The following is a 27415-nucleotide window of genomic DNA, read 5'->3' as shown; positions in this document are numbered from 1 at the left end:
ATATATACACCAGCTGATGTCTATAGTTGTCTATAATTTGGACATGGTAAAATACATAAAACAAACAGCATCTGTTTTATGAAGTACATAAAACAAATGCTCAAAGATACGGGTCTCATAATTCTGCAGAAATTTACTTTTACTTTTACAGTGCCAGTAGGTGGTTATAATGCCAGCATCAAAATTCAAAGGCGGACCTTCCTGATCAAGGCAAGGCTCAGAGAACTTCGCTTAAATTGCCATTTAATCAATTTCTGCTCGGGGATGAATAAAAATCTGTTCTATTCTATTGGACACGTCCAGAACAATTGTAGTTTGTGTTTCATTCAAGTATTTAGAATGTCCTTCTTAGTTTTCAAAAACCCTCATGTGGAGAATAAACTGCAAATATTGCTTGTGGAGGTTCCTCCATCTTTTCGGCAGTGTTAGTATTTATTGAAATGTTTTTACATAATATAATTAGAATTTAACTTTTTCTTTGGTGGTGGTTATTGCATTAGGTTGTTTACTAATTTGGGTGCACACATTTAGTAAACACCTTATGTTTATTTAGATCAGTAACTATTTTTGTTTTGCTGAGTTTGAAGGACTGGCTGGCAGAAGATGATTGGTTGTAAGAGGTAACAGTTTAGGTCCGAAAAAAGATTTTGCATAGTTTTTGTATTTGAAGTGGGGCTTTTAGAGAGCTAACTAGAAGGTTGAATTAATTTGAATAGTTTTCCACACAGAAACGAGCCGTGCCCTTTCAGAGGTTAAATCAACATTGTCTCACATAACCTAGATAATCATTAACTGTGACTTAAGATAGAAAGCAGCTATTCTCAACAGTACTCCCCCTTTAAAAAAAAAAAAAAAAAAAAAAACATACAATGAATCATAAAACATTTATTCTTTTCAGAAAATAAGTTGTCTTTACTGTAAATGCATGAAAAAGTGTTGTCTGTTTCTAATCAATACCCTTCTCAAAGCTCAAACTATTATTTACTTTACAACATGTCTGTGCTTCACACTGTTCCTGCATGTTGAAGTTTAAGCAGATCACACTCATTGTCTCTCAGCTTGTTTAACGTAACGTTTAATTTAACGTCAAGCAGGATTTAGAGGGGAAAGTTAAATCTGCGGCCTTATGTACTGGTAGATGTAATAGTTCATGAAGAGAATCAAGTGTTCTAACTAGAAACTGCTGCCTTCACTTGGAGTTGGATAAATGAGCAGCAGGTGAAGTCAGTAAACCTTTACAATATTGAAGCAGAATTGTCCTGTGTTGAGATCGAGGGTGTGGAATTATCCAAATAATTAACTTAGTTATTGTTTGCTCACAAAATCTATTGTAAAATTCATGTTATGTATGAAGAAATTGAATTAATGCAATTACTTCCACAGAATAACTACATTCCATTTAAATGTTGAATTAGTAGTCCAGGTGTGGAAATCAATATGTTGATATCATTCCAAGTTTATCTGAACATATTTTAAATAAAATAATAAAAAATAATTATAAACTTAAAGGCTTTTTTTTTGGTTCCTGGCATGAAGTTAGAAGAAGGCTTTCTGGATCTAGAAACTTCCCTGGCTTCCTTGAATGCATCATCGCTTTCCAAGGAGTGGCCGCTGCACCTGTCCGACCTGTTCGGGGGATACATGACTCCAGAGGAATTTCTTCCCGTTCTCCCGTCTTTTGTTCAGCAGCGAGTTTTCCTCTTTTTTTTCTGAGTGTGGACCGTGTGAGAGCCAGAGAAGAGGAGAAGGGGAGACAGACAGAAGGCTGATAAAGAGATGTCGGAACCAGCCGCAAACCCCGCCGCCACCTCCTTTCCAACGCCAACTATCTCGTTACCTTTGGGACTGGAGGTGTTGAGGACCTACTCTGGAGTCCTTGTCTGTTTGGAAATAGTAAGTGATATTTTGCAAAAAGGGTTGTTTCGGGATATACTTGTACACATAGTTATCCAGTGTGTGAATAGTTCTTATTTCTTTAGAAATGTATTGCTAACTATTGAGAATAGATGTTGAGCGTAATCTAAAACCTTTTTATTCGGTTCTAAGAAATTACTTGGTGTCAAAGTTGTAAACAAAACGAACCAGTTCTCTCCGTGATTGCCTTAGGTGAGGCTTATTGCTTTGAAGGTAAATCTGACTTGCAGCTATAATAACAAGGTAGTTCATGCTTTTAGACATGTATTTTATTGCTATTACACTGACTACTTTTGCTATCATGAGTCGCCTTATCCCATACTGCTTTATTTATGAGGACTATAACAACCCATTGGTTCTGGTTTGTCCCTGCACTATAATGCCCTTTCACCTGCAAGGTGACCTCTGCATTGACTTTATGTATAACCAATAATCAGTAGGATAATTTTACTATTAACTGGAAAAACCATTGCTACTGAAGGCTTTTATAGGCCTATGGGTAGAAACACTGGCATTCAAATTCTGACTTCCAGTCCTTATCAGAAATTGCGCCTTCCTGATAGTGGCGGCATCCAATTGATTTGGCAGTACTTGACTATAATGCTATAATGCATCAACTGTTGCTTTACATTGCAGTAGCACTAGTTGTCAAGTTTGTTTCGGTACTCTTATGACACATGGACAAAATACAGTGTGCTGGTTTGTTATCCATCCATCCATTTTCTGTACACTCTTGTCCCTAGTGGGGTTGGGAGGGTTGCTGGTGCCTAACTCCAGCTAACCTTCCGGGCGAGAGGCGGGGTTCACCCTGGACAGGTCCCCAGTCTGTCGCAGGTGGTTTGTTATATAAAATTCTATAAAAGATATGCCATGGGTATTTTATGTTTTGCTCCAGAATGTTCATTTTAATTTTGCAGTGGTGTCATATTCACTTCAGTTACACAAGTGTGGCATTTTTCTACCAGCTTTGCACATCTAGAGATTGAAACACCTATTCTACTTCTTTACAACTCAAATTCAGTCAGTTTGAGTGGAGATCATCTGTGAAAATCAATTTCCAAGTATTCCCACAGATTCTCAAATGAATCCTGGACTCCTAGGCCTAGACTTTGAATAGGCCTTTATTAATCCAACTGTAGCTCCAGCTGTATATTTAAGACCATTTTCCTGGAGGAAGGGAATATTCAGCCTCAGCATTAAGTGTTTTCAACCACAACTGTATCCAACATCTGTCTGCTGTGTTCTTGGTCTTTATTATGCTGTTTTTCTCTAATGGATTAAAAACAAACGTCTGAGGTCTCCACAGAATAGCTGGCACTATTTTTTTTTAAGTGATTCAAAAAGGTAATGGCTTGCGTCAGAATTTATTTAGGGGAATTGTAATAAAGGAGGCTTAATAGAAAAATGCCTGGCACAGGCTTGCATTTTTAAAGGAAAAAAAAATCAACATTGTTTCACACAACATAGATAAAATAGGCAACACCCCTTCCCTTCTCCCTCCCCCACCCACCAATTGAAACAGTTGCATAGAACATCTGATCATCAGCCAGTTTCAGGATTTTTTGGAACATGTCTAAAACATTTATATCTCGACTCAAATATCCAACTCCTTTGAAATGATCACAACTGTTTCAATAATAATGGCGCAAAAATCTGGTGATTACAAACTGACCTCATGCTACAGTATGCACACACCTTGTCTTCACTGAAGAAGACTCATTCATTTTTCATGTCAATTGTTTGGAGTGTTATCAACATATGGCAGTCCAACCTACTTTCTGAATAATTCAGCAAACAACTGTCTTGCAATAACGCACACTGTGTTTAGAAAGTTTAACTTTTCTCCTTGGATGTAAATCTTCGGTATAAAAAATAAAAAACTGTGTAAAGGAACTTTTCTGTTTTTTTCCAAAAACCAATCCAAAATAATGGCAAGGGCATCTGACCTAAACAAAATCACCACTTTGGAGAGTTTCTCTAATGATATTTCTTTCCATTTCTAGTTATTCGGTGGTCTGGTATGGATCCTGGTGGCCTCTTCCAACGTGCCCGTGCCTCTGCTGCAGGGCTGGGTGATGTTTGTGTCCGTCACCGCCTTCTTCCTCTCCTCTTTTTACCTCACTCTGCTCGTCACTGGTTTGGCTGACCGCATCAACACGGACTGGAACTTCTTGGTAAGTGGCACACTTAAAAAAGGAAGAAAAGAAAAGAAAAACAAGTAAATCTCAAGCTATTTGTGTCTCCTGCTTGTCATTTCTCTTCTTGTCCTCAATCACACGTCAGGCTTTTTGTACATCTACCACCTCATCTGTGCAAGTTAGATATTATATGCATTTCAGAACTTCCTGGAACTAAACGAGACTTTTAGATAGATATTCAAATGTCACACAAATATTTTGGTCATCAACTATGAATATAACAGTATGAGTATACTATTATACTATTCACGGTAAGCTCTCTCTTTGATTCAAGAACCAAGCTTTAGTCCCACCAGATGTAGTGCAAAAGCTAAACATAGAATAAGTATTCAAACTAGCCATTAAGATATTTAAAGAGGAGAGTGAGATTTACATTATTCCATTTTATTAAAGCATGGTAAGCTAGTGTTACAAAGCACCATTGGGGAGACAATCTAAGATTTGAAACAGGTAGTCTCAAAAGCCACTTCATTCAATCAATCTTTTAAGGCAGGAATGTGATTGAGTGGCAGAACTGAGAGGACATCAAACAACTCATCAAGAAACATGGTATTAAGCTATATTAGACTCAGGAGTAACAATAGTTCCTCAGGCTTTCTGAAGATCTTTGAAGGTTTTTATTTTTGCTTCTTTCCCCCACAATTATTATTTGATTTAGAGTTTACACACAACAGCAAGATGAGCAGTGAACCAGATTGAAATAAAATGTCAAACTACAACTGGTAACAGAAGGATGGGTGTGTCTGGCCCTGTGTCAGAGCACTGTTTGAACTTTTCCTGTCAAAGTCACAATAAAAACCTGAGTAATCATATTCTTCTACATTATCTAATTTTGCAAAGTCAGAAACACTCTGTTTACATTTATAAAGTAAAAGAAAAGAAAAAAAAGCGTCAAAAAGGTTGCAAAAGGCTTGGCACAGAAAGCATATTTCACATCTTTCCAGGTCTGTTTAGGTAGTTGCATAAAGTCACCAGACTGGGTGTACAATATAAAAATAGATTTTTTTTTCCTGTAAAACATAAAATACATGAAGGATTGAGAAAGTATGGTGTTCTTACGTTATGTCACTGTAGTGGCTTTACATCTGGGTCAAGTCTGGACTCTCAGACAGAGCTAGCCTTTCCTCCGGCTCCACGCCCCGCTTCCAGGAGTAGCCGGGAGTGTAGGGTTGTTTGTTTTCAGCAGAACAATGAGTGACATGGATGATGAGCTCACACTGAAATACAACAAAGGGCTCCTTCATGTCCAGCCACGCTCACAGTAGTCAAAAACAAACTCTCATTAACCCTCCTTCTTCAGACACACCCTGTCTCATTCTTCCCTCTCTCTCTCTTATCTTTTTTAAGGCGTCTTTGTCTGACTTTTCTTGCATTTCGTTTTTCTGATTTGATCTCAATTGTATCTTTTCTCTTTTACTTGAAAGAATAAATTGGACTCAGCAGTGTCCAGTCAGCATAAATATTTACTTATTCTTGGACATGGATCCTGTATTTACAATTGATATCTTATCTTATCTTATCTTATCTTTATGTAAAAATGAACTCAGATCATTCCTGAAGATATTCATGGTTAAAATATAAGTTTTCAACGTTTTATTGCAATTATTTCACATAAATTTCCCTTCTTTTTCTCAGGATGTCTTCTACCACTTTCTAGCTTTGCTGTTCTACTTTGCTGCATTTGTGTTGGAGGCGGCAACCACAGCAGCGAACGGGGGAGCTCACATCAACTCACTACCAAACAGCACTGACTCGGTCCTGTGCATAACCTTCCCTCGGGGCAACATTTTCACAGTGCTGAGCTACAGGGAGTACAGCATTAATGTGGCAGCCACGGTCAGTTCATTTTAACATAAATCAGTTATAAAATGAACTTCTTAATTATAAGTTTCACAATCTAAGGTGCTGCAGTAAAATAGTAAAGATGCAGATTTACATTAGGTTGACAATAAAGCATATATTATTTATTCAGAGGTTTGGGACAAAGCCATGTAAATATTAGGCAGTGTAGGGTAATTAATTTAAGGGTATGGTTTTATTTCTCAGTGAGTGAAAAATGTAACAGTGTTGATATTTAAAAATAATCATAGTTCTCAGCCCGCATATTGTATAAAAAGACACATTAACGTTTTTTTTTATTATTTTAACCATCTGACATTAATTCAGACTGACGGTTTCCTGTTTAAACTCAGTTATGATGATCAAAATTATGTATTTTCTAAATGCCAGTCTGAGTTTTATTGAGAATGCATTCATAATTTTAAAGTTTATCTTTTTACTTGTACTATTTTTGTCTACCATATAAGATATAGTTTAAAGTTTGTTTTTGTTGGCTTACTTGTTTTTTTTTTCCTTTGTCCCAGATATTTGCCTTTGTGGTAACTCTTTGCTACGGAGGCAGTATGGTGATGGGGTTCAAGAGATGGAGGAAGTGACCAGGAGAATGAACAGAAAGTAACATTACATCTGCATTATGATGTCAGCATGTCTGCCAGACAAAAACAACCCGACCATTCAGTAATTCATCGACGTCCACTTTTGTTCAGTGAAGCACATAATGTATTATCTTCCTAATGTGAGCCTTTTGTCAGATAGCAAACCCTACATCAAGCAAAAATGAAGAAATTTCTTTATTGGAAAAAAATTCTTTGACACCCCATGCAGACAGGTCTTGCATAAGTTCAGTCAAGAGTCCTTCAGGCAAAACACAATGGAAATTAGAAAGAGAACTGAGAGGGCTTTATACTCTAATTTATTGTTTTAAGATTTTGAAAGGTGAAAACAATGCATGAAAAACATTTTTTTTACTCATGGAATTTAAAAAAATGACCCATTTTGCTTTTAAAACATTTTAGCTACATTTTTTGTTGATGAGTTGAAAACATATGTGATATCACTGGATGTTACTTTGAGGACTGTCAGATATTCTCAATAAACTTGAGAATAAAAGTTTTTTTTCCAGTATTATAGGAAACACACTGAATCAAACTTTGTCATATATAAATGTCAGAATTAGAAATTAAACTAGGTTAATCTGTGAATCTGGTAGTTTATCATAAATTAATCATGTAATCCTTTCAGCAATAAAGAAAAATCACAAAAAAGAGTAAAATATTTCAAACATCTGTATGTTCTGAAAAGCATTATATTAGTATTTGGTGTTTTATATTTAACTTTGTACTATTTAACTGCTTTAACTGATTTGAAATGTCACATGATTCATAATCTTTTATTGTGCACTGTTGTTTGGACTATTAATTTATGAGAGTTTTAGATTAAACATTTGTTTTGACTAGTGCTACTTTTGAAAACAGAAATGCATTTTGGAACTAAAGAAATAAAATATATAAAGCCTTACATGTGGTTTATTATTTGGTGTACTATAGATATGTTTACATGGAGTAACCAACAGAAATAAGATTATAAATCCTACTCATGCGAGCTTTTAGAATGCCAAAATATTATTAGAAGTGAGCTATTAATTTTTCTTTCTGGCAATGAAAAAACCAAGTAATACTCATGAGTTTTCCCACTTTTCTTTGTTTTTTTATATTATACAAATAGCACATAACTTAGATTGATATGGAATTTAAAAAAAAAAAAAGCACATGTGTATCTAATAAACTAGCATCACGGTTGAATAATCAAACATCCTAATTTAAATAGAAACTTGCTAAAAAAATACTTAAGCTAAACCAGTACCATATGTACACACAAACACTGGTCCACATTCCACCTAGTCAGCTGTACTAGTGGGCTTCTGTGCATATTTACACCCAAAGGAAAAAAGTAAGTCATAGTGTAAGAGTCTCACGTTCACAGAATTTCTAATCAATTTAAAAAGTAGAGCATAGAATGAAAAATGCTGTACATTTTTTTAAGGAACTGTTTAAAAAGCCAGTGATTGTGGCACTGGTGATCTGGTTAAAAACTGCTAACCGAATAATTGTACTCAAATCAAAGGTTGGAAATTTCTATGTTGAGAAGGTACGACTGCAATAAAAGATCCATTCAATTTATAGGAGCTCATCTCTACCATGTGATTGTGGAGTTTGGAAAAATGTCAGCTTGGTGAAACCAAAAAACAAGTTTTTGTCGATGAAGGACAGCAAATTGCTTAGGTTGTTTTGTCTGTTTTTATTTATTTTTTTAAGGAGCTGAATTGAGAACTAATTTTGACAAAATGCAGGGGAGGAGGGTCACCTGAAGAAACTGTAGACAAGAGATATCCCCCAGTCTAAAGGATTTGAAGAACTTTTACTGCATAGGCAAATATTGTCAATGAATGACACACTGATTCAGTCTCTTTTACCATGAAGTATGTGCCAAAAGATACTTCAACAGATATAAGTTTAAGGGTATGTATTACTTTTGCAATTTCTCGTTTTCTTATCTTCAAAAGGGCTTTTTTTTTTTTAAGTCGAATTGTATGGGGATGTCACATCACAGGTGGGAAAATGTATTTTCATTGTTTCATTCTTATTTTACAGAAATGTAAAATAATCTATTTCAAAACGGTGGTGTGGACTTGTATAAGAATTTAGGTGTGTCCCCTCTGTGAAAGTAATGAAACAGACTTAAAGTCTCGCAATTTCACAAATTTGCCTTAAAAACTGAGGGGACCCAACTCAAGCGGCTGAGTGGTGTAATATTTATTTAGGCCACTAGGTGACATCCTTTTTCTACAGTATTTTTTTAAAGATGCAAGCTCCCTTTTTTTTATCAATTATTTCCCTTTCCCATGCAGTAACAAATCCTCGCTTTTTAAATAGAATTATAAAACTGAATCCTGGATATTTTTTTAAGTCAAGGGTAAGAAAATAAGGACATGTAGTTTTATATTAGTGTGTTAACTTCAAAATAAAACAAATCCATCACTGAAAATATTAACTATTTAGACTGCATCTGTATGCCTTTAGTTCTTGCCAGAACTTTGAGAGAATACAGCCAATTTGATGTACGTGCATGTTTTCTTTACGTATAGATGACAAACCGGAAGTGTATGAATAAACTTTCACAATAAGACAGTAACGCGTGATGAATGTATCGAACGTATCAAGCAAATTGTGTTTACATTTATGACTGTATTCAGTTTTAAAATATAAGTATACATGAACCCGATTCTAGATATTTCGTAGTGTTTTTAAATCGTTGTAACCAGGCACAAAAGCCTATTTAAATGTTCGAGGAGCTTTTATTTTGACGAATACTGTCTATCGGATGTACATTTATAAATTTGGAAAGCTTGAGTACCACAACGTTCTCAGTTTTGGAAGCAGAGGGAGCACAGTGGGTATTTACTTACCTGTCGGGATACAGAGAAGTATTACCGTGTGAGCATTTTGGATTAGATTCATTCATTCATTATCAGCTTGGTACAGATTGAATTCCCAGTCTAGTCATGGATATAAACGAGGCGTCGTGGAGGGAAAAATGGGGTTTAAATTTCTCTTTTTTTCCAAACAGCTTCTTTTGATTTTAAGCGCTGCCCCAGAGCAGGACTGGACTGTGTTTTTAAACACACCTGACTGCGGTAAAAACTGTTTTTTTCCCCCAGTTTTCTCGCAGTAGACATTTTTAATTGTTCGCTTGGTCCTCCTTATTCAGACTTTTTGGGAAGTTTTGGCTCTTTTGGGCAGCGGAGGCGACTGGCGGAGTCAGGACTGACCACTGGAGCTGGTCCTGAAAAATGGAGGCTGTTATCGAGAAGGAATGCAGCGCTCTCGGAGGACTCTTCCAGACAGTCATTGGAGACATGAAAGTAAGCTAAAGAAACTTTTAAGAGCACAATTAGTGTTAATGTAAAGGAGAACCCCCCCGCCCCCAAGCCGCCTGAACTAAATTGTTTTATCTTAAACTGATGTACCAGCCGACCCTTGGTGAAAAACCAGTTTAGTTGGTAAGAGAGGTAGAGTTGAACTTAAATATACTCTTTTGGAATACAGTTGAGTAGAGCTATTATTCTTTCTAACATAAATTGAAGTATATTTGGACTGTGCTCTGGTTATAATATTGGATACCTTTTTGATCCAACTTGAAATAAATACAGCAGCCATCACTTATGTCCAACTAGGACAGTCAGAATTGGGGCATATAACTTTTGTATTCTTGACTGAGCACCGTGAGACCATTTACACCGTCCCCAGCTGTTGTATTTGCCTGAAGGCACGCTGGAATGTAGCTATCTGGGCAGAAAATTATCCACAAGGTAGGTAGACTTTGACATGCTCGGGTCAAATGTCCAGCCTATGGGGGTCTGCTGGAGTAAAGGAGTTTGTTATGAATACAGCTGAGGTATTCAGCACCTCTCAGTGCCTCATACCGCTCTGCTTGTTCCTCTCTGTAACTTACTGGTAACACGGTGCCAGATGGTGGTGAGGACATGCAAATACTGAGAGTATTTTTGTCTTCATGTATTCAAATTTTCATTCATAGATTTTATGGCACAACTGATAGGAGAATGTAGTTTTGCACGTTACACTGGCTTTCTATGTTTCAGCTTGAAGTGTTTTTTTTTTGTGAGCAGGAACTGCATTACATGTAGTGTTTAAAGTACCTGTAAGAGTATTCACACTATCTGTACCCCCCCACCCCCCCTTTTTAATCATGCTATATGCACAAAACTCAATGTATTCTATTGGGATTTATGCGACTGCATCAGAAAGTGGTGCATAATAAAGTAAAGGTGTACGATGCATGGTTTTCAAACCTGTTGACAAAGGAGCATCTGAAACTTGTGGCATCCATTTGTGATCTGTGGTACACTCAACTGCCTTCTCAAGTCAGCTAATTAGTTAATTGAGTCCACCTGGGTGCAATTTAATCTGGGTCTGACAAACTTATTTTAAACTCAGAGGTTTGTTCTAGAATTGTCAACAGTATGGCATCATGAAGATGAAGGAATACACCAGTTTTGGTGTATGGTTATTAGAAAAAACATATCTTCACAGTTCAATCATTCATCTGTAAATGAAAAGAGAGTTTGGCATAGCTTCTGACCTACAAAGACCTGTCGGTCTGCTTAGACCACAGGTGTCAATCTACAATCCTCACAGGCCGCTGTCCTGTAGCTTTTAGATGTGCCTCTGCTGCACCATACCTCAATAGAATAATTAGGTCATTAGCAAGGCTCTGGAAACTTTTCTACACCAGGAGGAGGTAATTAAGCCATTTCATTCGCGTTTTGTACCTGTGGCACATCTAAAAACTGCAGTGCAGCGGCCCTTAAGGACTGGAGTTTGGCACCCATGGCTTAGATTGATGGGCAGAAGAAATGGCAGCATCATGCTGTGAAGATGTTAAGCTGGGAAAGAGAATCTGGTCAAAACTAGTAGGAAGATTGATGGAGCTCATTCCTGGAAGAAAATCAGTTGGAAGCTGCAAAATACTCAAGGCTATTACAGATTCTAACCATCCAGTAGGTAAAAGACTCTGACGCTTCACTGGAATATGTTGGAATTTCCCAGTCAAAGCCCAAATCCAATTGAGAATTTGTGGCAACCCCAGAAAATTACCTTTCACCGATGCTTACCCATTGAACCTGACTGTTTGAGCAATGTTGTAAAAAGAAATGGCTAAAAACTTCAGTCTGCAAATGTTCAAAGCTAGTAGAAATGGCTCCAAAGACCTTGTAATAAAAAGCAAAGGGTAGTGTTGCAAAGATTTTATTCTGGGGTGGCTGATTGTAAACTTGTCTGGTCTATCACATAAATTATTTGTATGGGTACTTGTAGAAAGTATCCATACAAAGAAATTTTTGCTCTTTGTAGAAGAACAAAAACTTACAAGGTTTTATAACTTTGCATTTATAATGACTGGTAGCTCCTTGGTGCCAACATAAAAAGGGACACAGTACAGTGATAATTCCTAGTAGCTCAGGTAGATATGGAAATAAGGGTCATAAATGTACAACTTTGCACAAGCCAGCAGCACAGGAACATATATTGTAACATATCTTATTCATTTTCGAGAGAAACTTCCGGAGAAAACCCAAATTACTGAATGGTCAAAGAGACTGTGTTTGCTTATTTAAATAGAAATTTGAGATTCAAACTCCAGAACGTTGTGCAGCCTGTTAGGTGACCTTATGTTTAATAGCCTGAACGTCTTCAAGGTCTAGTCTGTCAACAAGTAATAGGAAAAGTATAGGAAGTCAGAAGTGAAGCTTAGAAGTGACTGTATTAAAAGGATGTTAGGTTAAATTAAATGGAGTGAAGGATTGGAGCCATGCAAAAACGTGAAAGTTTGCTGTAGAAATGCACCAAACGGTGCAGTGGTTATGTAATATGAAGAAATTTGGACCGTGGGTCAAATGAGTCGACTTAATTGTTGGGTGTTATGTTTGACAGTACAATGTGACATTCCTCAGGCCCCTGATACTAGTTCCAAAGCAGTGACAAAATGCACGGATTCTTTAGGGAGCTTTATCTCTTGCTTACAAACTTGTTGGCCTTCTCTTTCTCACTCATATTTGGCCTTGTTCTCTGTAGCTGTTTGGGTACAGAGCTCCTCATCTGCTTTTTTAGTCCAGAAATTTTGAAAAGGGAAAAAAAAAAAAACCTGTCCCATCTGGACCTGGACTCATTATACCATAGCATTAGTGTACTCATTGTTTTGGATTGTTTCCAAAGGAGGCCCATGACCCATTTTGCAGCCTAACACGCAAGGAGGACATGATGGTAATCTCTTATTTTACTCTTAAAAATGGCAGAAGTCTGACTTTAATTGAAGTAAATTAAACATAGTTTTCAGGAAACAATTTGGAACTATAATACTAGATTTTACTCTTTTGGTAAACGAATTGTACCCTGATATCTTAAGATCATGAAACAATCAGGTCTAATTGCAAGTATTATTAAAACGTAATGTTGGAAATGACTCAACAGGGCTGCATTCATGAGGAAACCCGAGCTGGCGTTAACTCTGTTCAGGTGAGGCCAGGCATCAGGATTGGGCCATAGGTTTTAAGCTGTTATGTTCATAACTGTGGGAAAAAGTAAGTCTGTTCCGACGGTGAAATTGCATCATGACGGGTTTTTTTTATCTCCGTTCCCACAGAGCAGCTGCCCTATCTGGGAAGATTTTATCACCAAGGCAGGAAAACTGCAGTCACAGCTCAGGTGAGTGTGTGATAATGTACACATATGACATGTTTGAATGTTTGTTCAAATCTTAATAAGCAAAACTTAAAGTGTGTTTTTAAGCTGCGTAAGAGCAGAAATCACTTTTTTTTTAGAAATAATGTTCTATTAATTTCAGCAATGCAGGTTCTTGTTTGGATATTTTAATTTGTGGAGCCATTTGGTCTCTTTTTTTTCTTTATGTGTAATAATATAGACTTTTAACAAAGGAAGAAACCCATGTGTAAAACAAAGTCAAAATATGTATAAACGACTGGTAAAAATGGTAGATATGTGTGGAGAGATGTTATCCACATACATTATAATCAATTCTGTTGTAACTTGAGCTCATAGTGAATTGTTGCCAGAAGCCGTTTCAGCCCTCCTTTTACCAATCATATCAGGGGAGCTCATGCACGTCTTATATGCATAACAGATTTAATTTTCCTTTTCCTTCTTTAGGGAAATTATGTTTGACCTTGAACAAAATGTTAAAAGGAACTAAAATTATAAAAGTAAATTTATTTGTTTAGTTAAAATCCTGAAGAATGTGCAGCATATGTTAGTTTTGTCCAGAGACATTCCTTTGGTGCCGTAGCAATCAAATCAGTTGAACCATATGCCTCCTAATCATAAACCCAATTTTGCAACTGATTTTGTACCTAATCTACGCTTTTATTGTAGCCATATAGCTTTTAATAACAACAATTATGTTTACAGAATTGCTTTCTTTCCCAACACTAATTGGAGCATCCTTATGTAAGCTTCAATCACCGTTGTCTTATTTAATTCATCTTCTAAAGACTGTAAATGTATACAGCTTCAGGCTTACTTGTTTCAAGTCCTTGTGAACAGCAGTCACCTCTCCTAGTTGGGTTTAAGTGGCCACGTGTCAGAAGACGAACAACTAACGACAACGAAAATAAAAGATCTTTGTCCAACAAGCACGGCAGATACAGACATCCCGTGGTTTTAATTATTCTTTGATTAACTGTGCATGGCATTTCCCCAGCAGCGAAGGTGTCCATGTGTCCTCATGCTGACACTTACTGACAGCTGTATAAAGGTTCAGTGACACAATAATAATCGCCTGGGTGCGCTCGGTGTCCCATTGTTCTGTTTACCTCTCTATTAAGGTTGATTATTGCTGAAATGTTATTCGACTCTCTCCATCATTCAGGGGGTCAAATATGTGACCCTGCCATCCAAAATGTCCAAGGAATATTTGTTAGCTTGTTGCTAATGACTGGCAGTTTTAAAAGTACCATGTTAAAGTTTGGTCATCAGGCAAGTGTTAAAAAAAATAAACAAATTTCCTGACATCCCCATGGAAGCTAAGTGTGAGCTATAGCAATATAGAGCTACCAGTGGGCTGGTAACTGCATTATAATTTACAAGTGGTGTCATTTTTGTCCACATGTGTTTTGCTTTCCAAACAAGTTACAAAAGGGGCTATGTATGAGAATTAAAATGTCAGCAGCATTGCAACTTAATGATAAATAACTCAGAATAATTATCTTTAATGCATTCATATAGATCCCTTTTCCATTAAGATGATGGGTAAGAGCTACTGCTTCAAATGCTTCCCTCCAGATGTTCAATAATGTAGATTTGGTAAAATGCGCAACTAGGAATAATAATCCTTAGCAAGTCCCAGCTACCGTTTCCATGTGCTAAAAACAAAAATGCACGTTGTTATTTTAAGAGTCCATATTCACACAAAAACAAATCAGCCTCATTATGCGTAGGAGCAGTAGAAACCATTGCATTTAAATGCACTCTGTGTTCTCCCAGAATCGCTCAATGAGAGCTTTCAGAAATGTTTACTTCCTGCTTTACACTGAATGTCATTCATGGAAAGATGACTACTCTGTGGTATATTTAGACTAGACTTTTCCAGGTGAAGTACAGCCTGCGACCTGGTCCCAACAGAGGAGTGGTTATGATGTTAGGCTGTGTGTAGATATTTTTCTTTCTTTATGTTGTGTTTGCCAACATGTCTTGTTTTTGGAAACTGACATGTAAGATCCTTTCTGTCCATTTTTAGACCTGGTTCCAGTAATTTTTTACAGTTTTCTGTTTTCCATAAACCCCCAATTGATGGACCTCTGTAATCTGTTTGGGAACTGGACTATTCTGAGCAGCTAACACATGCATGTAGTAAAACACAAACACACCCACCTTCTCATCTCGGTCTGGATAAGTTACCAGACCTTATCCAGTAGTGGTTGAAGCATATGTCAGTGGGTCTATTGCAGCCAAAGGCAGTCTACTCTGTAATTAAGCCCCTCTGCTCCCTTTACAAAGCAGCCAGCATATGAGCCAATTACAGTGTAGTGACAGTTTGGTGGGATTTCATTTCCTTAAAAAAACATAAATGTGTTTTCTGGTAATGGAAATGGATCCCTCTGACACATGCTTTAATATGAGGTAATTTCTCTGTAAATCTGCCAGACTTTTTTTTTTTTTTTATGGTTGATGCAGTTGTATCAGTTGAGCTACAAGTTCATACAGTGTTGAAGCACTATTTGGAGTATTTCAATTATCTTCCGAAGTTCTGATCTAAATTTGGTGTTTTATATCTGATGCAGGCTATAACGGGTGTTCCTACTGTACGAGGATGCATTAAACACCAAGTACCTACTGTGTGATAAGTCAAGCATGTTATGTTCCTGAGACAAGTTCAGCCAACTCAACCTCTTTCTATGATTCGCATTTAGTCACATTCCAGCTTCAGCTTCTCTAAGAATAGATGAGAGCAGTGAATGTATCATTGTCGTAAAGAGTACTCTGCTGTACTGTGGCGTTCTCTGCGGGGAGTTCAGATTGGCCTGGCCAAGGCCTTGTGGAATAGATATGTTAAAGTCATTTGTCTTGACTTATAGGAGGGGTGTGTGCAGATTTTAAAACCAGTGGTAGCAGTCAGGTCCTTGTTGGAGTATGGCTCACAGCTTAAGCGCTTGCTGTACATACAGTGCCTTAGAAAAACATTCACAAACTTTGATATGTTTTACTTTTTGTCACTAAGCAACCATAAACTTCAAGGTGTTTTGGGGAGTTTTTATGTCATAAATAATCTATACTCTCCCATTGCTGTGATGCTTCTTAGTAAAACTCAATGAATTGTCTCCTGAAGTCTCATATTTACTAGAGAGAATCCACCTGTGTGTAATTTGCGCTCAGTATAAGTGGAGCAGTTTTGTGAAGCCAGAGAGCAGTTAGAGAACATTAATGAATTAATGGCATTACAAAGTCCAAAGAACTGCTCGTGGATGAAGTTGTGGAAATGTCACAAGAAGAGATGGGTCATAAGTCAACACCTCAATCTTTGAACATCTCCCACAGCGCTGGAATCAACTATCCAAAACACTTTGGAACAACTTCTTAGGTGCAGAGACCCACAGCTCGGGTGGGACAATCTGTAGACAGGAGTAGTGTTAGTTGTGCACTCTGCAAATCTGGACTTTGTAGAAGATTAACTAGAACAATGTCATAAGAAAATAAAGTTTAGGTCTGTCTTAAACATGATTAGATTTGATGGGCAAAACAATGGAACTACATACATGACGGTTGTGGAAAGCATCCAGAACTGCCATGTAGTTCTGGATGCTACATGGCATCCAGAACTACATGGCAGTGAACAGTTCAAGCTCAGTTCACTGAGCTTGAACTGTTGTGCAAATAAGATGATGATAAGCATCTTATTTGCACAACAATAAGCATAAGCATCTAGACGAGCAAAGCTGGTGGAGACATACCCAAAAAGACGTGTTGCTGTACCTACTGCAGTAGGTGTCTCTGCAAAGTACTACCTCAGTGAGTCCGGATACAATTCAGATTTCCATTAGTAAAAACAACCATGTTTCACTTTTCTTCCACTTCACAAGGTTGCACCCTCTTATGTTGGCTTATGATAAAATTCTAATAAAATATGTTGAAATTTGTTGTAATTGAAAGATTTCAAGGAACTTTAGCAGTGCACCTGTAAATTAAAGCGATGATTATAGCCACATGACTCAGAGCTGAAACAAGGATGCTGAATTTTTACCTGCACAAGAAAATAAGAAACAAATGTACCATTCATTCATCTCCAGTTGAAATGTGAATTAAACTAATCATTATGACTTGGATTCCAATTATTGTTCCTTAACATTTTGCATTCAGTTGTACTGAAAGCGGGTTTTAAGCCACTTATCACACAAATCCACTTTTAGTTAATGATTTAATCTTTGGTGAACGTGATTTGGCTTCAAGCACCTGAAAAATATTATCCATAGACCAGTAAATGCACGTAATAAATAAGTGGAGCCAGATATCAGAGGCTGTTATGGTGCCTGTGTGAGGCTTTAAATAGAAAGGCATCTGCGTGTGCCTGTGCGTGTGTTTCTTTTTCCATTTGCAGGACACACCCATGGATCTTCTGGTCAGCTCTCCCACAAAACACCGCCTGTTAACCAATACTGCATTAAGTTTCTGAAGGAAAAGATTGTTCTGTGGAAGAATATTTGGGCTAACCCAGCGTTTGGTTCGCTTTTCTTATAGAGTTGTGAAAGGCTGCTTTGTGATGACCTGAACACAGAAATCTTTTCCTGCATCTTCTGAAAATGCAAGCTGAAAATCACCCCAATCATTCTGTTGTATATATTAAAAAAATAAAATAAAATGCTTCTCAAACAAATTAAATATTCAGGTAAAGCGAAAACAATCTTTAGTCTCTTCAGAATTGAAATCCTATCCTTATCTTTTATTTACCTGATGCCAGCGTGTAATGGTGATGGGAATTCCCAAGTCGTTTATGGAGGTTTTCTGTTGCCACATAGAATAACAAGTGTTTGCAAATTACCCACTCGGCGTTAGAACAAAAGAGCCTGTGTGAGGGAACAAACTTTGGAAAAATTCTTGACAATTGTGTTACTTTGTGTGGTATGCATCACATACAAGTGGCCCAGTCTCTGTAGCGGGGAGCTCATATATCACGTTCATGCTCCTGTGCACACTAAGCTTCTTTCATCTTCATACTTGTGGTCATAATCCTGCACCGTCTGTTGTTTCTAAACCAGACCAGCGTTTTGGAGGGTAACCAATTACCTTGATTGCTAAAAAGCAGCAAGTTATGAACTTGCATAATAGCTGATCTTTCAGGTACTTGAATAAGGAGCCAGTTGAGTAAGATGGGGGTAATTTTAAAACAAAATCATAATCTTTCACTAGTTGTTGACTGATTTATACGGTTAACCGGTCTTGACCCTCTCGTCTGTCCCTGTGCATGTTCAGTATTTTCTCATTTACTAAAAAATAAGATGATGGGAAAATTAGGTCAGTTTGGCAATCACTTTACGCCCTTTTTATTGCAATGCAGGACTCAACTGAGTTGATCCCACACTGATCCCTTCATTGACCTGGAAGTAAGGCAAACTCAGCGTAATTACTGAGACATTCTTCACTCAGCAGGGCATGTTCAACCTGTAGTTAAAACGCTTGTATTACAGTACATGTTGAGTTGTGAAAACATCGACCTTGATGTTTACTTTACAGAAACCAAATGCATGTACATGTTTTGTGGTTACGCTTGTGTAATGTGTCTTGTTTACACGTCTACACCTTTTCATAAAAACAGCTTTTAATTTTTATTCTTCAGGTCGCATGTTAAAGTTCAGCTTATTAATACACCTCTATGAAAAGATATTTACAACCTTATAGATGGTTTGTTTTGACTTTTTTGACACTCTTAAATGTCAAAGATAACCTGAGTAAATGGAAAAAAAATGGCTTTTGAGTTGGGATTTCATTTATAAAGGGAACAAACTATCCGATTCAACCTGGCCCTGTGTGAAAATATAATTACTGCCCTTGGTAAATCATCTATTTACTTTGATTAATAGCATTCTCTTGGTTCAATTTCATGAGTCAATCCCAGGTCAGATTACATTATGTTGGTGAAAACAGCTCAGAATACAACATATGCCCCTGATCAAAAGAAATTCAAGAACAGACAAGAAACAAATTTCTTAGCAACTAGGAGTCTGGGAAATGTTACAAAGGACTTTGGGACTCCAGCTATTCACAATGGGGGTCATTATCCACAAATGGAGAAAACATGGAACAGCGCTGAACGTTCGTAGAAGCAGGTGGCCTACAGTAACCCTTGATCCTGACTTGTCACTGACATTGGCCCTCCACCACTCAAAATATCTGTTAATTTGGCACATTTGATAGCATTTTGCACAGATTTTTTTTTCTCTTCAGTTTTTCAGCCCCAATCTTCCCATTTGCCTTTCTTATTTAGCATGTTTGCTAATTTAGCCTGCTCTTCGTACTTTCTTTTTTTAAATCAGAAGGGCTTGCTCGCATCTCCCCTTAGTATGCAAAATATCAGATTAACCCAGTCTGACATTTCATTGACTGTGAAGTGCCACAGCGGCAGTGAGGGCGGCTGTGTGGCAACCTTGATGTGCTTTATGGGATAAAGAAAAAGAAGGAGAAACAATTCGTTGTGTTCAGCCTGGAAAAGACTGGCTGTTCAGGAAACCTCTCAAACCTCAAGATGGCCAATCCAAAGTTATCGTCCATTCTCATATGTTGGGTGGGGAAAGTAATGTTTGCCTCATGAATCTGTTTTCCTGTCTTAGGGCGACAGCAGTGGCCGTCACGGTCTTCCTGGATGCTTTCCAGAAAGTGGCCGACCTGGCCACCAACTCAAGAGGTAGGAATAGTCTCTGTATTGTAGTTAACCCAAAATGTTTGACAGCCATGTCACTCTGTTTGTCTTTGCGACTGCATTATGTTGGACTCCAGCTCTTCACCCTACGGTGTGTGGAATGTCTGCGGCTCATTGGCTGCATTGTGTGGCTAATAAATCCATCAGTGCGCTGTTTGAAGCTCTCTTGTTGGCTCTGTGTTTGACCTCTGCTCACCTTTTTCCACTTTCTGTAGCCCAACCCCCCCACCTCTTCTACATCTGGGCTCTCTGCTGCTGCTCTGTTTTCATTCTGAATGTGTGAGAGTGGGAAAGTGGTAGAGTAACAGATCTCATCTTTCCCTAGCTTGGACACTTCCAGCCACGCACTGTCCTATTAATAGGAACTGAAACAGACGCACACATTCGTTACCTCAATCACAGGAGTGAGAGTGATGGAGGAGAGCTGAAGGGAGGTGCAGGGAGTGATCATCCTCTCCTTCGCCCTCTTAGATTATATCAGTTTTTTGTAAAGGGGTCCAGATCAGTTGGCTGAGAAGCCTTGCATCACTTTTCCTCTGCCCTTTTCTCACTGACTTTGACTTGCAGTCTTTTTATTTCGTTCAGCAGTATCACACAGCGCTTGCCGTTTGGTGCACTGCGGCTCAGGCTTTATTTAGATTTAAGAAGCAAGGGTAGATAATGAGCTACGATTTTCAACGTTTATGCACGGCAGGTATTTACCTTCATATTACAACAAGCTCTTTTAACTTATGGAGGTTTCTGCAGTGCATGTCAATCTAATGTAATCTAAATTGATGCGGGAGGTGGTTTTAAACCCAAAATGTTCTGACTTTTGTTTCTTTATGTTGTGATTAGAGGCTCAGAAAGGCTGTGGGTTTGGATTTTAATAACCAACCTCTACTAGCAGAGCGAATAGCTTCAATATAGAGTTAAGGTGCCATTTGTTCAGGCTTCAATCTGACAAAAAGTTAATTTGTTACTTTAAATTTAAATAGTTAAAGATGATAATGTGGGTTAGTAAGGACCGTCCAGTTTAGTGATTCAGAAGAATGAAAAATTGCGTAGATGTTCAAAAAGCACACTAAGAGTTGATCTTTTCCTAAATAAGCTTGACTGGAAGGTGCTGTATTCACAAAACCGAGGATATGTTTTAAGTTATAATTCTCATTTTTGGCTCAGTGAAGAGGTCAGGAATGCCTGCAGTAATTAAGATTAAAAACATGTTTGCATACACTCTTGTTTTTCAGCTTATCAGCTCTTTATACTGCCATCGATAACTTTGAGTTCAAAGAGTCTGTTCCTGTATCTACATTGATACTGAGACAATCTTCTTTTGGCAAGTCATAATTGCCAAGAGGCTGATGAGGAATTATATTGAGATGCATTTTAATTCCTGCCTTTTTTGAAATCTTTTTTCTTCTATCTTTTGCTGTGTCTGTGTTCTTTCAAGTCTTATCCTTGTTTCTACTCACATCACCTGGCATTGAAATCAGTGGTTTGGAGGTCAAAGGTAAATGTTTGAAGAGCTAGAGTAAAAAGCCGACAGCAGTTTATCTCTTGTAGCATCAATAAATGTAGCCGTAAAAGCAACCAGTGCACACAGTGAATGTCATTAAAGCCCTTAATCAAGAAATTGACCTTTCGCAGCTTTTGTAAATAGTTTTATTTCCTTGAGAAATTAACATTAATGGTGCCTTATAAAGATTCAGACCTGTAGACTTTATATCTCATCAGAGTAAAGTTAAGTTTCAAAACAAATCTCTTGACACGTCTATTTATGCAGTAGGCAATCTGAATTCAAGCTTTGGTTGGCTGAGCTTTGGTTACTTGATCTGTTTTCGAAATGGATTGGACTTTTTTTTTTTTAAGCAGAATATAATGCTGATTGGACGGCCCTGCATGTCAGGAGTTGGTTAGTGAACCAGAGCATACTTTTAAACTTTTAATCCTTTTAAATGTTTATAGTATACGTCGGCTTAAATTCTCTGAGTTATCTTTGTGCAGTCAAGTAGAGACTAACACCAGCATTGTAAAACAAACCAAAGCCTTAAAAGGAAGGTGGGAATGTAGGAGAACAGCCATTAGAGAAAAGAGTAACCATATGCCTCTCTGCCTAAATACTTTTCCTTTCACCTTCTTTACTTTTTTATTTCTTGTGTATATACATTTTATATAAAATATATATGTTTTAATCATGCATTTATTTTACATGCAAGCCAGTTTTGGAAAACATCAAAGTATTATGTTCGAATACTGTGGCTTTAAGCTGACATCCTTGTCGTTAAAAAGCCATCTTCTTGCAACTAAAACCTTTTCTTTCTACCATTAATGTGGAAAGGAAAATAATTCAATGAAATGAAAAACAAGCAAATTGTTGAGGTAAGAAGTGAGGTTTCATTTGTAACTTATAAGTTCAAAAGGATCTAAATGAAATAACTGTACAAAGGTAGCAGTAAGGAGAAGGGGACAAAAATATCGACAAAAAAATACAGATTAGGTTTACTTATTGTGGACCTACAGAGTTGTTAGTGTCTTCAAACAGGGTAACAGTTGGGATAGGACTAATTATTTGATTTAATTTTCAACTCATGTCAGCTTTATTGAATTGGCATGTTTTGTAGCCTGACTTTAGAGGGATACTCATAGATCTGGCAGGATGGAACAATCACTTTGACTGTCTGAGACACAGACAAAGCTGTTTTCAGGATATTGCTAAATTCGCACTGAAAGGAAACAGAACCTGTTTAGACAAAATGACTGCACTTCTCTAAGTAGGTAAAGTGATTATTCCAACTACAGGTGTGATGATTTAATTAAATTTTTAGACTAAACTGCATTTGAGAGACCTTGTTTGCTTCCACGTTTCCAAAGCTGTCTGAACAGGAATGGGATTTTCTTCTTCCAGATAAGTATGGAAAAACAAAATAAAATGTGGAGTAACTTTTTGCAGTTCCAGAATATTCCCTGTCCCATTTTCAACATAACTTTTAATATTTACAACAGTCATAGTTTTGTATTTTTTTTTCTTATGACTGATCCACTTCCTCTTTTTTATCTTTTCAGATTTTATATTTAAAGCCTGACCATTACAAACATACTTTTGTTCATTGTCATGTTGAAATTTTGTTTTTAATCTTTGTAAATGTAGTAATGCTGGACTTGGAGGACTTGGAACTGCTAAAATTTGACTTCCAAGTCAAATTTCCAACACATGTGAAATGTGTCGGAAATTAAAACTATTGTTTTTGTACTCTTATTTAAAATAAAAATATGTGGCGTTGAACAGGGTCCAACCTTATATTGTTAGTAGGATTTGCTGCATGAATGTAAATTTATTCAAAGCTTAGTTTGTGGCTGTAAAAATCATCAGGTTGAAATAGAAACTGTAGGATTCACTCTTTCATGCTCTGAGTGCTTGAGCTACAAATATGTTTTTAAGCTGCTGCTGAATTACCAAACTTCTTTGTTTTGTAATTTTTTTTATTTTACTTTTGACGTTGTGTTAAGCACATGGAAACAAATTACAGACAAAACTTGTCAATATATTTCCTTCCGTTTTCCTTTCCTCTGAAATCTCAAAGTTTGCTGGATGAAAAACAGGACAAGGCTCCATTGAAGCCATGACAAAGAGATAACGGAGACATGAGACCATCACGAAAGACCAGCTTCAGAAGTGAATAATCCTCTCTTGTTTCATCAAGCATCAGTTCATTTTCTGTGTGTATCCCCTTCTTTCTTTCTGTTCTCTATCGAGTTACAGACACGTCATAGTTTCCTTCTTTGTGGAACAGCATTATGCCTGTTTCTGTGTGCCTGTTGTCTGTTTTTTACCTAATTTTCTGTGTATCCTTGGATGCTTAACCACAAAACAAATCTGTAGTATTAAGTTCAACATAAGAGTGTGAGGGGAATGAAGTTTGAGTGATTATTCTGGACTCAGCAGACGACCTACAAAGAATGAGCGTATTAATGCTGACACTGAATTGCACACAGGTAGGCTAGTATTGACCTAGATGACTTTTAAAGGTACGTGTGTGGGGCGATTTCTCAGATTCAAATAAATTTACAGCAAATCATGTCTCATTTCCTTCCAATTGCTTTGCTTAATTTATATGAAACTATGCAAAACAATGGACTAATTGGCAGCATCATTAAATCTGTTACTCTCCAACTGTTGGTTGCTAAACCACAGATTCACGTTCACTCACAGCCTGTTCAGATTTTCTCACACCACCCAAGCCATAATAGTTTATTAACAGTCGTAAAAAAGGCCTCGTGTCGGATGTGGGTTGGCAGCTTTTTTTTTTTTTTTTTTTCCTTTTCTTTTGAAAACTGCCTCTACATGAACTTCTCTGTGTGTGCTGAGAATATTAGGTGTTCGTCTCTGGTAGTAATAATGCCGGTGGCTCCTCTAGCAGCTGCAGGGAAGACTCTCTTTAGACAAGTCTGAGTTTGTGGTAATGAAATATACACCTGCCACACAGGCAGCATGTAGAAGCACGCTGGGTCTGTTCAGATGGAAAATAATATTCAGCAGCTGCTAGAATGACTGTGTTTTCCCTGCTCTTGGTGTATGGGATTTTCATTTAAAATCAGGTGTGTTTTTTATTTTACTTATTTTTATTTTATTTACTTACAGCTTTATTTTAGCCGTTTTCTATTAACAGAAATTATTCCTACTGGTGTTAAAATAAACATACATTTATACAGTTTGGTTATACACAATCATACAAACACACATCTGCTTAAATTAGTAGTGGTTTCAGTAGTTATTGTTCAGAATATAATTAGGCTTTGTTATAGTTCACTTTTAAAGTAAACAACAAGCGGGTATTAGACGGGGATGGGGGTAGGGTTCTCGGGTCTCTTCTATAAGTAAAACAATTTTTCTTGCATATTTCTCACCTCTATAAACGCCAAAAACTGCTTGTATGCCCTGACAAGCTGCCATCTCTCATATCAGCTGCCGATGAATATCTGATTGCTTTTTTGAATACAAAAGTGAGTTTATGTTAAACATTCGTGAGGGCATGATGTTATCTCCATCATCTGCATGTGGGAGTCAGGATGTCAGTAATTTTGCACTGGGACACAGCTACTGCAGCAGTGGCTTTTAGTTCTTCAACGGATGTGTTTTGGTGTATTTGTGGTATAAAGTAGGGCACAGTATGAAGATGGATTGACCTGGTCCAGCCTCTCTGAATTTTGATGAAATCAGCTGATAATTTGGTTGTGGCTTCTGGGTATTCATGAGCCTGCATGCCAAGAAATTAAATGGTACCGCTAGTGGTGTGACCCAGTTGTGAGAACATCTAAATATTAAAAAAAAAAAAACACTTCTTAAAAGAAAAAGCAAAAGGCATTTAATAAATTTCCTAAGCTGTAGATGATAAAAGCTGGTAATACTGTTACTCCCTTAGGCACTTCCCCAGGGAAAAGAGGTTGTAAATAACAGATGTCTTTCAAGATTTATCTTCCAAAAATCTAGTAATGTCTGCTGGTTTCTGGGCACAATGTGCGACATGTGGTATGTGTTATCTCTGCCTCTTTTTTGTACAGATTTATATAACTGACCTACACAACAACAATCTTTTTTACTGTTCAGTAAAAAAGTTGTACTAAAACGAGACCTAAGAAAGGGTGAAATTGTGATTAATCTATAGTCATTTTTAAACGATGGCCTCTATTGAAAATAAGACTTTTGAGTTCTGACTTGCTTTCTGTATATTTATATTTCTGCAAACACAGCCTGTACTGTAAACCATAGTCGAAGCACGATAAATCTCTTTTGAAAAAAAGTCAGCTTTTTTTCCTCTCTGGTGCTCCCAGTTCATGCTCGGCCTCTGTTATAGAGCAGCCTTCGTCTGAACTAACCCACTGTCTCAGCTCTCTATGTGAGACCGCTCTGTTCTCTTTTTCCAGTTTGGGTCCAAGACTAGCCATGGCTCTGTATAATTCCAGTCTTCTGTCCAGGCCAGACCAACATCCTGTCCACTACACAAGCTCCGTGCCTTTCAGTCAACACACCTCTGCTGTTGTTGACTAGGAATCTTATTCTGGATTTTCTTGCAGATTATTGCGATGAGAAAAATGAGCATTTCTGGGGTCAAGTACACAACTTGTAAAACTGAGTTTACTTGAATATTTACAGCTTGGTTTTGTAGACCAATTGCAGAAAGAAACATTTATGGGAACATAATTTTCAACGAAACGTAGACCAGAAATGGATTCCATACTCATCGCTCATGTTTAAATCAGTAGCTTATGTTGTTTATTTATACTATAGCAGTGTGTTGACTCAATTTATAGCTAGGGAGCTCAATGATATTATTTAAATATTTTCAGTTTTTTTCCCAAATAACTTTATTGAAGACAGTGCAAGATCTGTTTGAGTGAGGGTTATGCTTTAGAGCCATACCAGGTACATTTAATATTTGTCTCGCTCAAAGACAATTTGAAAACACAGTGAATTCTCAGTGTGTTTTCGTACGTGTGCGTTTGCAGGCGTCGGTGCTATTTGCTCTCCTGCTTTTGTTTAAACATAAACCTGGTTAGACGAGTGAACTCTGGATCGTCTGACATGCATGCAAAGCCAAATTCAAAACACATTTCTCTGGCAAATTAACTTCAGTCTTGTGTCTCCGAGTGGCAGAAAATCACAGTCCTTACCATTGTAGTCCAATGCCTCGAAAGACGTTCCGTTTCTTGTTTCTTTCATCAAAATGAACATATTACTCATACCGCCAGAGATTTGTCTGTTGCAACATTTCCTGATAACATTTTTACTGTTTGTTTACATGTGTGTTCCTGGTAAAAGGGGGGGAGCTCTGACTTGTCTGCTCTGTGGACAAGTTTTCTTTAAACTTCTTTAGTGTTGGAAGTGCGTGTAGGTGTTATCTCGGATAACATTTGCATCGATCTCCTGGGTGTACGTGTTCTAATTTGTTTACGATAGGATTTTATCTTTGTGTCTAGCTCCTTTTGTGTCTAGCTTCTGTGTCTTTTGTTGGGTGTCAAACTCATAGACCAGTCTGCCTTTGTTCAGGGGAGTGTTTTTACTTACTCACAATATGCGACATGTAAAGTTATCCTTAAAGCACCGCTTTACAAGTCACTGTTAACCACCTAGAGTGGCTTTATGCTTAGTAGTTGGGCCAGTTTGTTGTAAAAAAATAAAAAAATAAAATAAAAGTCATTTAGGGATTGTTGCGTCTTTTTCAGTAATCACTATTTCTTTCCCCCTTTTCCTCTTGCAGTTTATCATTTTGTCCAGCCTTGCTGTTGCTGCCATACTGTTGAAACCAGATGCATTCAGCCAGTTTGTGATAGCAGCACTGTGCTAATTTCTCCTCAAGATTAAGTACTCTCTACATAGCTTAAAATCCCCACAAAGATGAAGCAAAAAATGTAAAGGTGGGTGAAGAGAACAGCATGAGGAAAAAAAGACAAACGCATCAAGTTGTAACAAGAAGCAGAAATATAAT

The 27415-nt window shown here is 37.3% G+C and overlaps 2 protein-coding genes and 1 long non-coding RNA gene across 4 annotated transcripts in view; 2 read left to right on the top strand and 1 right to left on the bottom strand.

Moving 5' to 3' along the window:
• The window catches only part of LOC106964941 (uncharacterized), a 19805-nt gene extending 19137 nt beyond the window's left edge, over positions 1–668 (bottom strand). Inside the window, exon 1 of the long non-coding RNA XR_001428528.1 lies at positions 451–668. This is a non-coding gene — a long non-coding RNA (uncharacterized LOC106964941). The remainder of the gene's footprint in view (positions 1–450) is intronic.
• Positions 669–1592: 924 nt separating this feature from the next.
• On the top strand, positions 1593–6729 carry mal2 (mal, T cell differentiation protein 2). The gene is made up of 4 exons (XM_015060734.1): positions 1593–1893; positions 3918–4088; positions 5748–5948; positions 6476–6729. Exons 1-4 carry the CDS (start codon positions 1777–1779, stop codon positions 6545–6547), a joined length of 561 nt encoding a protein of 186 aa, XP_014916220.1. The 5' UTR covers positions 1593–1776; the 3' UTR covers positions 6548–6729.
• A 2633-nt stretch (positions 6730–9362) lies between these two features.
• LOC106964938 (metastasis suppressor protein 1-like) lies at positions 9363–20615 on the top strand. 2 transcript variants are annotated; one of them, XM_015060731.1, is made up of 5 exons: positions 9363–9645; positions 9720–9873; positions 13170–13231; positions 19861–19934; positions 20165–20615. In XM_015060731.1, the coding sequence occupies exons 2-5, from the start codon at positions 9802–9804 to the stop codon at positions 20230–20232; spliced, it is 276 nt and encodes a 91-aa protein (XP_014916217.1). In that variant the 5' UTR covers positions 9363–9645; positions 9720–9801; the 3' UTR covers positions 20233–20615. The 2 variants fall into 2 exon arrangements, with proteins under 2 accessions (XP_014916217.1, XP_014916216.1); XM_015060730.1 differs by having other exon boundaries at positions 9363–9873; positions 20165–20614.
• The last annotated feature ends 6800 nt before the right edge of the window (positions 20616–27415 follow it).

The sequence above is a fragment of the Poecilia latipinna genome, unplaced genomic scaffold (genome assembly GCF_001443285.1).
Source record: "Poecilia latipinna isolate Pla-1442-1.1 unplaced genomic scaffold, P_latipinna-1.0 Scaffold1738, whole genome shotgun sequence".
Taxonomy (NCBI): domain Eukaryota; kingdom Metazoa; phylum Chordata; class Actinopteri; order Cyprinodontiformes; family Poeciliidae; genus Poecilia; species Poecilia latipinna.
Note: the sequence above shows the minus strand (reverse complement) of the source record. Positions and strands in the feature narration are given on the sequence as shown.

Bases quoted from the DNA above. Each gene is read 5' to 3' on its own strand.
- mal2 (XM_015060734.1), top strand. From the start codon at position 1,777: ATGTCGGAACCAGCCGCAAACCCCGCCGCCACCTCCTTTCCAACGCCA. The intron at 1,894-3,917 runs GTAAGTGATATT...TTCCATTTCTAG, and splicing joins TCCTTGTCTGTTTGGAAATA to TTATTCGGTGGTCTGGTATG. The intron at 4,089-5,747 runs GTAAGTGGCACA...TCTTTTTCTCAG, and splicing joins ACACGGACTGGAACTTCTTG to GATGTCTTCTACCACTTTCT.
- LOC106964938 (XM_015060731.1), top strand. From the start codon at position 9,802: ATGGAGGCTGTTATCGAGAAGGAATGCAGCGCTCTCGGAGGACTCTTC. The intron at 13,232-19,860 runs GTGAGTGTGTGA...TTCCTGTCTTAG, and splicing joins AAACTGCAGTCACAGCTCAG to GGCGACAGCAGTGGCCGTCA. The intron at 19,935-20,164 runs GTAGGAATAGTC...CACTTTCTGTAG, and splicing joins CCTGGCCACCAACTCAAGAG to CCCAACCCCCCCACCTCTTC.